This window comes from Lactuca saligna, chromosome 4 (assembly GCF_052625555.1).
Source record: "Lactuca saligna cultivar CGN05327 chromosome 4, ASM5262555v1, whole genome shotgun sequence".
Lineage (NCBI taxonomy): Eukaryota > Viridiplantae > Streptophyta > Magnoliopsida > Asterales > Asteraceae > Lactuca > Lactuca saligna.
In genome coordinates, this window is record NC_136420.1 from 53,995,092 (window position 1) to 54,008,739 (window position 13,648).

The 13,648-nt window shown below is 35.6% G+C and overlaps 2 protein-coding genes across 2 annotated transcripts; both read left to right on the forward strand.

Moving 5' to 3' along the window:
• The first annotated feature begins 2,207 nt into the window (after positions 1-2,207).
• Positions 2,208-4,223, forward strand: LOC145038511 (serine--tRNA ligase-like). The gene is made up of 9 exons (XM_078986847.1): positions 2,208-2,371; positions 2,478-2,548; positions 2,664-2,825; positions 2,916-3,021; positions 3,095-3,288; positions 3,366-3,469; positions 3,693-3,861; positions 3,938-4,117; positions 4,161-4,223. Exons 1-9 carry the CDS (start codon positions 2,239-2,241, stop codon positions 4,221-4,223), a joined length of 1,182 nt encoding a protein of 393 aa, XP_078842973.1. The 5' UTR covers positions 2,208-2,238.
• A 3,202-nt stretch (positions 4,224-7,425) lies between these two features.
• LOC145038512 (serine--tRNA ligase-like) lies at positions 7,426-9,694 on the forward strand. Its single transcript, XM_078986848.1, has 9 exons — positions 7,426-7,661; positions 7,760-7,810; positions 7,891-8,051; positions 8,140-8,245; positions 8,311-8,504; positions 8,574-8,677; positions 8,904-9,087; positions 9,164-9,343; positions 9,431-9,694. The coding sequence occupies exons 1-9, from the start codon at positions 7,529-7,531 to the stop codon at positions 9,635-9,637; spliced, it is 1,320 nt and encodes a 439-aa protein (XP_078842974.1). The 5' UTR covers positions 7,426-7,528; the 3' UTR covers positions 9,638-9,694.
• Positions 9,695-13,648: the final 3,954 nt, after the last annotated feature.

The following is a 13,648-nucleotide window of genomic DNA, read 5'->3' on the forward strand; positions in this document are numbered from 1 at the left end:
AACCCACAATCTGAATTTGAAACCATATGAAGATAAATAAAAGATGACAACTCTCGAAAAGCACAAACTTTAAATAGTTACCAAAGAGAAAATAAAATAATATTTCAGAACTTTAAGCTATTTGTTTTACATGGGCGGGTGCAAAACATCTAAAATAGAACTAAAATTCAAGAATAGGGACATCATCAACTCCAAGCTGCATAAAAGTTGAATCAGATTAAATACAACGTACACAAGTGGCAATGAATCAAATAGCTGAAGAACACATACAACTTTAGCTTCCTTGAATTCAGTCACGGCTTTGTGAGAAGCATTTGAGAACACCACATCAAGGCCCAAATCAAGAATAACGTAATGGTTGTGTATAAACAATAGTTCATGGCGTCAAAATGGGATTATGTGAAGGAATAGAGAAATAAGAACATGAACAATGCAACTTACTAATTTATGTCAAACCACTTGGTCATTTCCTTAGCAGGGACAGATTCTTCTCGTCTTTCCACCCCAAAACGATTCTAATGCAAAATTCAGCTCTCGTTTACAACAAAGGGGGAGTGATATATCAGTTTGTGTGTGATGCCTGGCGGCGATGATGGAGCCACTTTAGGGTTAGGGTTTCCAGTAAACGGTGCGTGACGGTGGCAGCGAGATAGACTTAGGGTTTGTCATTTCGAATTCAAGTAGAAGCGGGGCGGTAGGGTGTCGTCGGTGGAGGTAATGGCGGCATCAGGACGGTGGAGGTAGCGACTATGTCAGGAGGCTGGTCGCTACGAATACTTTCTGGAGACAGAAAATGGCAGATCCGCGGCTGAAGATTTGTAGAGGATTTTAGGTTTTCCACGTAAAGAAATCTAAGACCTTAAATGAGAGAGCATGTCCATTTACATTGCAAGCTTAGTAAGCTTAGTAAGATTGTACATGTTGTTATAGCAGGTGTACCTCTTAATTTTCAAGAAAGAGGCAATATGCTTAATAATATATATATATATATATATATATATATATATATATATATATATATATATATATATATATAGATGATGGATTTATTGTAAAAAAAATATTGGTGTAAACAATAAAGGAAGAGCAAAGAAACAAAATGACTATGGTTATAAAATGTCAATACCTCAAAGGAAAAAGAAGATGGGGGATATAAAATGTCAACTACTTATTTTTTGGTATAATTGCATTACTAGTAGGGCGAATTAAAGGGGTGTTTATTTTATCTTTTTAAAATCTTTTAATTTTTAAGAAAATATAAAAAACTAAAAGATGTTTGGTAAAAACAAAAGATATTTTAAAAGCTACTTTTAGATAGAAGGAAAATGAAATTTTTGAAAAAATCACATAAATCTGATTTTTTGCAATTTTTCTTAAAAGAACTTTTGCCCTCTTAAAAGCTAAACCAACCACCCCTAATACAACCAATCAGAAATAAAATCTCCTATATATCTTAATAAGGGTATACTTGTAATTCCATTTTTAATTTCATTGGCTTAATCAAATTCTTCCTTGGAAGAATTAGCGCCCTTAAATTAATGGGATACGAGTTCAGGGCCGGGGCAATATTGGCAATGCTTGAAGACCGTATGCCTCGTAAGTCGTACCCTTCATCCCCAAGCAATCCCGACCAAGACAACTCCAATTTAAACCCCTTAGCCTATAAAAGCCGAGCCTAGAAACTTGTGTGCACGGCATTTGATAGAATCGTCCTGTAAGTATCACTCTTTGATTCTTGGTTGCTAGCCTCTCGAATTCCATACGTATATACGCACACACATATATAGCATGTTTCTTCCTTGATTTTTCTGAACTGAGTGTGCTATACGTATGCACTGTCTTGGGAGGAATACCATCTGTGGGGTTTGATATATAAAACTGATTTTGGTATTTAGAGATCTGTTTGTTTCTAGTTCTCAATCGACTTTTATTATTTAATGATATAAAGGATTGGATTGTTGAAAGTCAAAACTGATTACGTTTGTTATATAATGGTTGTTGACCCACTCAAAGTCAAAGGCTTTAATGGTTGTTTGTGTTGTTGACAATCTTTTGGATGGTCAAAGTCAGAACGAAGTTGAGCCACTACAAATTACATAAACTGTTTTTGTTTCCATTATAGCGATACATCTTTGGTGTTTGATTTTATCTGTGGGTTTGGTCTTTGGTGCACATATCTTTTTTTTTTTTTTTAACCATGTCATCATCATACCAGAAGGAAAGAAGGAAGGTGAAAGCATGTTGGACATAAATCTATTTAGGGAGGAAAAGGGCAACAACCCGGAAATTATAAGCGAATCTCAACGTCAACGGTTTGCAGATGTAGAGATTGTTGATGAAATTATTCATCTTGACAAGAAGTTGCGAAAACGTAAGCTTCATTTTGATTAATCTTTGTGTTTATAACTTTATATTACGTAACACAGGAAGCAGGATTTACAATGTATGCACAACTATTTTTAAATTTTGATTTGCAGGTCAATACAAGCATGAACAGCTGCTCAAAGTCTTTAACAATATCAACAAAGAAGTGGCTAAACTTAGCATTGTAAGTCTTTTGTTTGTTTTCACATGGTCCCATGTTATATATTGAAAATCTTGTCTTCCATTAGCATAACAAACTTATAGTCTATATATAACACCAAATTCCAAAATTTTTGAAGGCCGGGGAAGATGCAAGTTCCAAGATTAAAAATACAGAGGAAATCAAGGACTCAATTGCAAAGAAAGGTGCTAAGGTTCAGGAGGCCCGTGCAACATTATATTCAAAATTGAGCATGGTTGGGAATCTCGTGCATGATTCAGTTCATGTTAGCAATGACAAGGTGGACATTAATTATTTGTTTCTTTAAATAGATTAGTAGTTCATAATTAACATTCATCATCTCTTATTTACTAATGATAAATTAATTTAGGCAAATAATGTTGTTGTTCGGACATGGGGAGAGAAAAGAACAGAGCCAAAACTAAAAAATCATGTCGAGCTTATGGAACTTCTTGGAATTGCTGATCTAGAAAATGGTATTATATTACAATTTATTTGATTGCAGAAATTATAGGTCTACTGCCTCTTTATTTATTTATTTATATTTAGGTGCTAAGATAGCTGGCAAGGGTGGTTTTTGTTTATTAGGCGATGGTTTGCATCTAAATTTAGCTCTTATAAAGTTTGGTCTTGATTTTCTGGAGGAAAGGGGTTTCACATCATTACAAACTCCATCGTTTATGACGGAAAATATAATCGGAAAGTGTGCTCATTCAGTCCAATTTGATAAAGAGCTTTACAAGGTTATTAATACAATACGCCTTCAATTTTGTGGAAAATATTCAAGGTTACATTTTTATTCTTTTTTTTTTTTTAATAGGTGACAGGTGAAGGTGAGGATAAGTATCTGATTGGTACCACTTCACAACCACTTTGTGCTTATAACATAGATGGCCGGGTTCATCCAACAGAGCTACCAATAAGGTTACTTTATATTACCCTTTTTATGGTCTTAATTTTTATGTACGTAGAATAGGTAATTAAAGGGTTGGTGTCTGAATACATTAAGCTGTGATTTTTGGCTTAACTCATTAAGAAATAAAGAAACATCCATACATGTAGTTGTCCTGGTTAAGTGCTTAACCTGTTAAGTTAAGCCCATTAAGTAAACAAAACAACATTCTATTAATGTTAAAAAAATTATCAGACAGGTGGGATATTCAACTTGTTTCCGGAAAGATGCTGGCTCAGATGGAATATTCGACGCTTCTCAGTGTGAGAAAGTTGAACAGCTGTGCATCACCAGCCCAAATGGCAATGACTCATGGGACATGCATGAGGAGATGATAAAAAACTCTGAGGAGTTTTATCAAATGGTAATTATTTTTTCACCATAGACACACAAGTATTTTTTAATTAAATATTTAATCTTACGCAAATTTTGTGCTGCAGTTGAAACTGCCATATCATATAGTGTCTGTAGTCTCTGGTGCCCTAAATAACGCTGCAGCAAAGACGTATGATTTGGAAGCATGGTTTCCTGCTTCTAATAATTACAGACAATTGTTGTCGTGTTCAAACTGCACTGATTACCAGTCGAGAAAGTTGGAGCTCAGATTTGGGCAGAAAACGGTTGGTTTTTGTGAATTTATTTTATTATTATGTGGTTTTGCAGAGCAATGAACAAATGAGGCAATACTGCCATTTATTGAATTGCACACTCACAGAAGCAGAGTAAACCATGTGTTGCATTCTTGAGAATTACCAAAGGGAGGATGGTGTTGAAGTGCCCAAAGTGTTACAGCCATATATGGGTGGAAAGACGTTCATGCCTTTTCAAGCTCCTCCTGCTGATAAAGAAACAAAAGCTACTAAGACTCAGAATCAAAATTTTGTGCAGCCCACAGGTACTCAGACTCAGTCCCTCTTCCATCGATTTCTTTTTTAGTATACATTAGATTATATATAATTATTGTATTCTAATTTTATAAACCTCAAAGTCCTGATTCTGGGATGTTATAAAACTTCTATGATTTTGTAAGGTCACAAGTTTGGAGCAAACAGTGGCGGAGCCACTCTTGGTGAAGTGGGGTGTATGACCCGATTTGGAGTGACTAAACCTTTTATATACATCTAATTTCTTTGCAACTATAGTTATTAAATATATGATTGGCCCCCACTTTACAAAAAGACAGGCATCATATGCATCAAGAAATAACAATTTCATTCATTTTTAGCCTAATCTAGTGCCGGTGTGCTCAAATACGCTAAGAAAACAAGTCGGATGCAACCGGGAAGTCACCGGAAAACACTCTCGAAAACTGCTACAGTTGCCGATAACTACTCGAAACTACTTAAAGTCATCGGAAAACGCTCCCACTAGCGGACCCCAGTTGACCTTCGCGGCCTGGATCCGCCACTGGGAGCAAAGTAGTAATCAATACAATATATGTGATCATATCTATATTTATTTAATCTTTAGGGATGCATTTCACAATAAAGGAAAACACAAGTAATCAAACTATCTCTTTGATTAATAGGAAAATCATTCAAAACCTATATTGTTTTCTGTACAAACCATGACTCGGTATATATATATATATATATATATATATATATATATATATATATATATATATATATATATATATATATATATAACATTCCTAGACTACCAACTTGTAGAATAAGATTAGGAGACTAAAACCGACTTGCTTAAGCCCCAAGATTCTTGGACTTCAAGTCCTACGTAACTTAGAATTCCAACAATCACCCCCGAATCTCTAAGTTCTTCTAGAGAATTCTTCAATCCCGATCAAGCTCCGCATTTCCTTGAACTTGGTTCGAGCTAGTGGTTTCGTAAGAATATCTGCCCTTTGTACTTCACCGAGAATGTATTCCACCTCCACTTGTTACCTTTCGACGCAATTACGAATGAAGTGAAACCTCGTGTGAATGTGTTTACTTCTTCCATGAAAAACGGGATTCTTCGTTAGTTCGATAGCCGACTTGTTATCAACTCTAAGAATCACTTTCTCTTGCGTTTTGTTCATGATTTCTCCAAGCAAATCTTGAAGCTATATTGCTTGACATGCGGTTGCCATGGCCGCCATGAATTCCACCTCACAAGATGATAAAGCAACGGTATCTTGCTTTTGCGAACACCATGTAATTGGAGATGACCCATAGTAGAAAATGTGACCGGTTGTGCTTCTTCCGTCATCCGGGTCAACATTGTGACTACTATCACTATAACCAATAAGTCGCCTTTGTGCCATCCTCTCGTACTTAATTCCGTCCCGTTACCACCTTTCGATATTGTGTCGGGTCGATTTCGGGTTCATCTTCAGCCTTTGACAATTTATTTTCTGGTTCCATTGGTATGTGGGTAACCGGCTTCTTTTAAAATGCGTAGAGCATATGCTTCTTGGTTTATAGTAATCCTCGATTCTTCTTGCTTAACTTCAATGCCAAGGTAATAAGTCAATCTTCCAAGATTCGACATCTCAAAGTTCTTGGACATCTCTAATTTGAACCTCTTGATTATGCTCAAATTTGTACCTGTGACAAATAAATCATCAACATAAATTGCTATAATTAGCAAGTTAGATCCTTCACATTTCCGGTACACCGATGGTTCTTTCATTCACTTTTGAAATTTCATACTCTTCAAAATCCCATCAAGCTTCATGTTCCATGCTCGAGGTGCTTGTCTTAAACCATATAGTGCTTTTCTAAGGCGATATACTTTATGCTCGTTGCCTTTCTTTATATAGCCTTCCAGTTGTGACACGTAAACAGTTTCTTTTAGTTCTCCATGTAAGAACGTTGTTTTAACATCCAAGTGGTGAAGCTCCCACCCATGAGTAGCTGCTAAGGCTATAAGAAACCGAATGTTTTCGATTCGAGCTACCGGGGCAAATACTTCTTGGAAATCAATATCGGGTTGTTGCACGTAACCTTTAGCAACCAGCCTTGTCTTGTATTTATTAATGGTGCCATCTGCATTTTTCTTCAATTTGAACACCCACTTGAGTCCAATTGGCTTCACCCCCATAGGCTTGTTCACAAGAGTCCAAGTATTATTTTTGTTTATCGACTTGATTTCCGCATCCATGGCCTTGACCCATTCTGGTTCTTTCTTCGCTTCTTCAACCGATTCTCCCAAAGCCGCTGATTTGGATGCGATTCCGGACAGCTTTCCGGCAAAGCTGTCGATTGTTTCTGACTCGAGCATCTTCAGGCGATCAAATTCAACGTTTAGGGTTTGCAATCAGGCTTCTTTCACATGATCAGCACCTACGTATCTTGCTTTGATAGCATCCCAGAGTGCTGTGGCAGTCTCCACATCTCCGATTTGCATGATCAAGCTCTCTGGTATCGCCTGATAGAACAGCCCTATTGCAAGATAATATTTCTCTTCATTCTTTTCTGTTCCCGGATCAATTACACTCCATGCCTTATGAATTCTTAAGACTACCTTCATCCTCAGTGACCAGACCGTGTAATTTGTGGAATTGAGCATGGGACATTGTACTGAAGTCGATCCGGTTTCTTTCACATTTACCGGAGCAGGTCCTCCGTCGCCCCCTGCATCAGCTATGTTGACCTAGCTTGTCAATAGGTTAGAATTTTGATCTTACAGCTTCTTGACTCAAGCTCTGATACCAATTCACGATAAAGGAAAACACAAGTAATCAAAGTATCTCTTTGATTAATAGGAAAATCACTCAAAACCTATATTGTTTTCTGTACAAACCATGACTCGGTATATATATATATATATATATATATATATATATATATATATATATATATATATATATATATATATATATATATATAAAACATTCCTAGACTACCAACTTGTAGAATAAGATTAGGAGACTAAAACCGACTTGCTTAAGCCCCAAGATTCTTGGACTCCAAGTCCCACGTGACTTAGAATTCCAACAACATTATCTTTGGTGTTTGATTTTATCTATTTTTTTACTCTTTAACCATGTCATCATCATACCAGAAGGAAAAAAAGAAGGAGAAAGCATGTTGGACATAAATCTATTTTGGGAGGAAAAGGGTACCAACCCAGAAATTATATGTGAATCTCAACGCCGCAGGTTTAAAAATGTAAAAATTGGTGATGAAATTATTCATCTTGACAAGGAGTGGCGACAACGTAAGCTTCATTTTGATTGATCTTTGTGTTTGTATTATTACATAACTCAGAATGCGTGATACAACCATTTGTTTCATTCTTCATATTTTCATATGCAGGTCAAACTGAGCTCACACAGTTGCATCAAGACTTGCACAGGACTGTAAGTCATTTTTTTTAGTCATTTCATGTTTAATTGGAAAGTCTTGTCCTCCATTAGCTTGATGAATTTATATTATATATGACAATTAAATTGCAAAATTGATTCTTTTAAAGGCCGGGAAAGGGGAAACCAAGGACCTAATGGCAAAGAAAGTTGTAGAGGTTCAGGAAGCCCGTTCAGCATTATGTTCAAAATTGAGCAAGGCTGGAAATCTTGTGCATGATTCAGTTCCTGTTAGCAATGATGAGGTGGACATTAATCACATCATTTTTTTTCTTTAAATACATTGGTAGCTCACAACATTCATCACCTCTTATTTACTAATTATATATTTAGGCAAATAATGTTGTTGTCCGAACTTGGGGAGAGAAAAGAACGGAGCCAAAACTAAAAAATCATGTCGAGCTTGTGGAGCTTCTTGGAATTGCTGATCTAGAAAAAGGTAATTATATTAAAAATTATTCAATCGATAAAAATGCAGGGTTAATGCAGCTTTATTTATTCTAGGTGTTAAGGTTGCTGGTGGTAGAGGGTATTGTTTGAAAGGTGCTGGTTTGCATCTAAATCATGCTCTTATAAAGTTTGGTTGTATTTTTCTTGAGAAAAGGGGTTTTAAGTCGATTAAAACTCCATTCTTTATGGTGCATGATATAATGGAAAAGTGTGCTCAATTAACCCAATTTAACGAAGAACTTTACAAGGTAATATCAATACAATAATCCTGCAGTTGTGTGGAAAATATTGAAGGTCACAATTTTTTTTTTATATAGGTAACAGGTGAGGGAGATGATAAGTATCTGATTGCTACTGCTGAACAACCACTTTGTGCTTATAACATAGATAAATGGATTCATCCACAACAGCTACCACTAAGGTTACTTAAATACCCATTTTACACTTATATTTGTAAAAGCAATTTTCACAATGTGAGAGGAGTTGAAAGGGAAAGAAACATTCTCATCCTTTTGGCTTAACCCATTAAGTAAAAAAGAAACATCGATGTATTAAGTGCTTAACCTGTTAAGTTAAGCCCATTAAGTAAAAAAGAAACATCCTCCCATATTCTCTTTTTTGATGATTGATGTTGAAAAAATTATCAGATATGCTGGATATTCATCTTGCTTCCGGAACGAAGCTGGCTCACATGGTCATGACACTCGTGGACTCTTCCGTGTTCATGAGTTTCAGAAAGTTGAACAGTTCTGCATCACCAGCCCAAATGGAAATGAATCGTGGGACATGCTTGAGGAGATGATAAAAAACTCTGAGGAGTTTTATCAAATGGTATTTATTTTTTTCACCATACATAGATGCAAATATTTTTGACTAACATCTATTGTATGTAAATTTTATATTGCAGTTGAAATTACCTTATCGTGTAGTCTCTATCGTCTCTGGTGCACTAAATGATGCTGCAGCAAAGAAGTATGACTTGGAAGCATGGTTCCCTGCATCCAGCACTTACCGAGAACTTGTCTCTTGTTCAAATTGCACTGATTACCAGTCAAGAAAGTTGGAGATCAGATTTGGGGAGAAAAAGGTTGGGATTTCTGTTTTCCATTAATTATTGAATAGTATTTCTTTATTTCATTATTAAGTGGTGATGTGTTGATTTTGAGTTGTGCAGAGCAATGAACAAACAAAGCAATATTGCCATTTATTGAATTCTACACTCACAGCAACAGAGACGACTATCTGTTGCATTCTTGAGAATTACCAGAGGGAAGATGGTGTTGAAGTCCCTGAAGTGTTGCAGCCGTTTATGGGTGGGAAGAAATTCATCCCTTTCCAAGCTCTTCCTGTTAAAGCAACAAAAGGAAAGAAATCAAAGTAGTTGCTTGAAAGTGTGTTACTACTTTCTTATTGGTTCCACAAATACTTAATTTTTGTGGTTTTTTTAGATGATAGACTTTTAGATGTTAGTGGTAAAATTGTGTGTCTTTTAGTCTTATTGAAACTTGTCGTTTTGGATATGCTGGATGATTTAAAAAGTTTCATCGTCTCAATACAGCATCTTAACTTTCATTTCTAATAGTTATTTTTTTTATAATTTAATTTAATTGTTTTTTCTTTTCTTCTTCAAGCTTTGTACTTTGAACGTACATGAAGTATATGTCGAAATTTATCTAGAACAATTCGAGCGTGCCGAAATAAATTAATGGGTAGAAACAATTCGACCAGTTTAAGACAAAAGACTTATTTTATAGAGATGTGGGGAAGTGATCGCCGATTTGGTGAACATGTGTGAACCGGTAGTTGTTGGTGGATTTTTTTCTCTCTTTTCATGTAACCTCTTTTTGGGAAATGATGAATGCGAAACATTTTCTTTCAATCAAATTCCAAAGAAAGATAATTACAAAGATTATATACAACAATTACACTAGCCTTTTCTTCTAATAACATAAGCCTAACAAATTGTAACTAAATAACTAACTTTTCTAACAGGTAATTGTACTACCGTAAACTTTTAACAGACTTAACTGAAAAAGGATTTTTCATTAATAACTTAACTCCATCACCCCCCCCCCCCCCCCACCCCCCACCTTAAGATGGAGCCATAAAAATTGTTTAAAGGACCATCTTGGATATAATGGGCAAAAGCTTTGATCTTGGCAATGTTTTGGTTAGAATATCAACCGAGATTGAGTACCAATAGGCATAAGGTGAATAGTGTTATCAATCACTTTGTCACGAATGAAATAGCAGTCAATTTCTATATGTTTACTACATTTGTGAAAGGTGGGATTGTTGGCTAGTTGTATGGCAGAATTATTATCACAAAAGATCAATGATGAAGAAGAAGGTATGAACCAAAATCATGTAGAAGATGTCTGAGCCATGTAAGTTCGCTAGTAAGAACAACAATGGCACGATACATTGCTTCTGTTGAAGATCGAGACACAATCGTTTGTTTCTTAGATTTCCATGAAATCAAAGAATCTCATAGGAAGACCCGGATTTTGTTTGATGAATCGTAAAAGATGATGAATAGCTGGTAAATATGGTTGCTTGGGATTAGTAACATCATACTCGTCGATTTCCTTAAGCTCCTTGTCAAAGACATATTCCTTGTCCTTATAGCGTGTGACCATCCTTATGTTCCTAATCCAGTCATTGAAATTAGTTCCATCAAAGATGACTCTCCCACAAAGATTCATGAGAGAGAAGGAGCCTGTTGGGTTTGAGCCAGTAGCGGCATAGTTGGAAGACATCTGAAAAGGAAGAAAGACAAGTTTAGATTAGATAAATAGAATCCTTAATAAGACACCCAAATGAAGTATTAAAGTCAGGACCCAACACAATATTTTATAACTTGGAAGAGAGATGCCGTAATCCAAGCTACAAAATATTTGAAGGTAGGTAAATGACGATTTACCAATTTCCACCACGGAAAAACAAAATAGATTATTAAGTTTTAATTGGTTTGAAAACTCCTAGATCTTTTGAGATTCATTGAACAATTCAATGGCATGTTAAAATCTCGAATATACCCTTCAAGTTTGTGACTAGGATACCGAGGATCACAAAACAAGGTGTGAATAACCATGCAAATTAACTTGGTACTCTTAACTTTATTACCTAATCGAGGTGTCGGTTAACCACACACGCTCTACCAATCTATAATAAATATTAAGCCACCCTTACTAGTCAATGTTAGTGTGTCGGTTAACAACACACGCTCCATTAAGGACTTGGTAATGGTACTAAGTGTAATTTCATGGGTTAACATCAATTTCACATTTTCCTAAATTAACTAAAATTGGGAATTTATAAAAGTTTAGTTACTGTATAATTATCATTATACTTTTAATGAAGGGAGAATTATAGTTCTATCTTACCTGTTCGGCTAATGACCCTCCACCAGTCAAGGAAGCGGTGGGTGAGAGTGGACACCCATTAAGCTACCATTTTATAGGCAACAACCTTATACCCCCCCCCCCCCCCCCCTTTATAGACCGACTTCGTGAATGAGGCCAACTAACGGTAAGATTGACTTGTTCTTATATATATATATATATATATATATATATATATATATATATATATATATATATATATATATATATATATATATATATAACTTATAATATTATAAAGTATAAGGGTTGAATTTTAAACTTTTAAAATTCTAGGGTTTGGAGTTAAAGTTTTCTAAAGTGACTTTACAAATTCCAAAACTTGAGGGTAAGTTTTATAAGTATTCAAAACATTTCATTTCTATAACTTATGAGTTTTAAAGGCTTTAAACGGAAGAGACTTTTGGAATTCCATAACTTGAGGACAAGTTATGGAGTCCATTATGAAGCATTTAGATCAACAATTACCTAACAAACAATTTGCAAATAATTCCTATGATCTAACAAAAACTCATAAGCAAGGAACATCCATATCAACAATTTTCAATTATCATATGAACTTAATATAAAACTTGAAACTTTGACAATTATCATTGAAATTGGATAAGCACAATCATTACCACATCAAAAACAGGTTTAACAATCTAAAAACAGTTTAGGGTTATGATCCTAGTCCAATTCCAGCAATAATGTGACATCCCCAAAATCACGGCCAGAAAAGACTGGTTTCATTTATGCTTTTTAAACTAATTTCAAAGTAAATCCTTTTGATTTAAAAGTGTTACGGAATTTGTTCCCAAAACAAAACATGATAAAATAATATTTATCAAAGCATTTCATCAAGAGATGCTTTATATAATCAAAATTCGGGATGTCATGTTCCGATACAGACCATAAAGCATAAACGATAACATTACAAGTCATTCAACAAATATATACATATACAGACTTGTAAACAAAACAACTCGATGATTCATCCATTTTACGCCCTTGCGCCACTTCCTGTAATACATATAAAACTGAGTGGGTCAGGCTTGGGAGCTTGGTGAGCATATAGGGTTTTCAACCCACAATAAATAAATTATATTTAATTTCACCAACCAATCACTATCCCGATTACCCATTCCCGTTATCCTCACTTTACGTCCCTAAAACAACATCTATCTCAAGGGACCTAATCTCAGATTTTCATCGGGACGGACATTACTGCTAAGGGGTTTCCTCAACAATAGATATCCTAAAGGCAACCATGAGGGGGATAGAGTACACCGGTGAACACATCGTTCACAACACCTACAAGTTATGAACCTGCTAGCGTTCCACAAGATTGTCTAGAAGGAGTATGTGGTCATTATCCATACTCCGCTGAATAACTAGGTCAACAACAACAACATCGAGGCCTCTCATCTGTTTATTACCCACCAACTATCTACCCATGTTCTACCCAACATATTAGTAGATAAAAATATATATTTTTATACATAGTTTAAAACCTGTATAGCATTTTCATTCAATATATATTCCACATAACAGATGAGACACACCCACATAACACGTATTTCATAGAAAATAAATCAGATCTATGAGACAGAAGAGAATGAACATACATTCACACATATAACAACAATATTATACACATAACACGTATTTTGTATAAAATACTTCATAATTATGCGTTAGAAGAAAGTAACTACACACTCACTTGATTAGAAGATGATCGGACAGCACTACGGCATGCAGAAGTAGAAATCCTCAGCAGATCTGGAAGATCTCTACAAAAATCGAACTTCTTGTGGGCAGAGCTTCGGCTCGGGAATCGCACTTCTCGGGATCTTCGGGCTTCGGGACTTGCTTCGGGGCTCGGGAATATTACCGGGGCTTCGGGGTATTTCTGGCATGCAAAACGATGCAAAACGGGATAAAGAAGAGAGAAAAAGAGCAAAAGAACTAGGCAGCCTCGCATCCTATTTATAGGAGGCTGGAGCCTC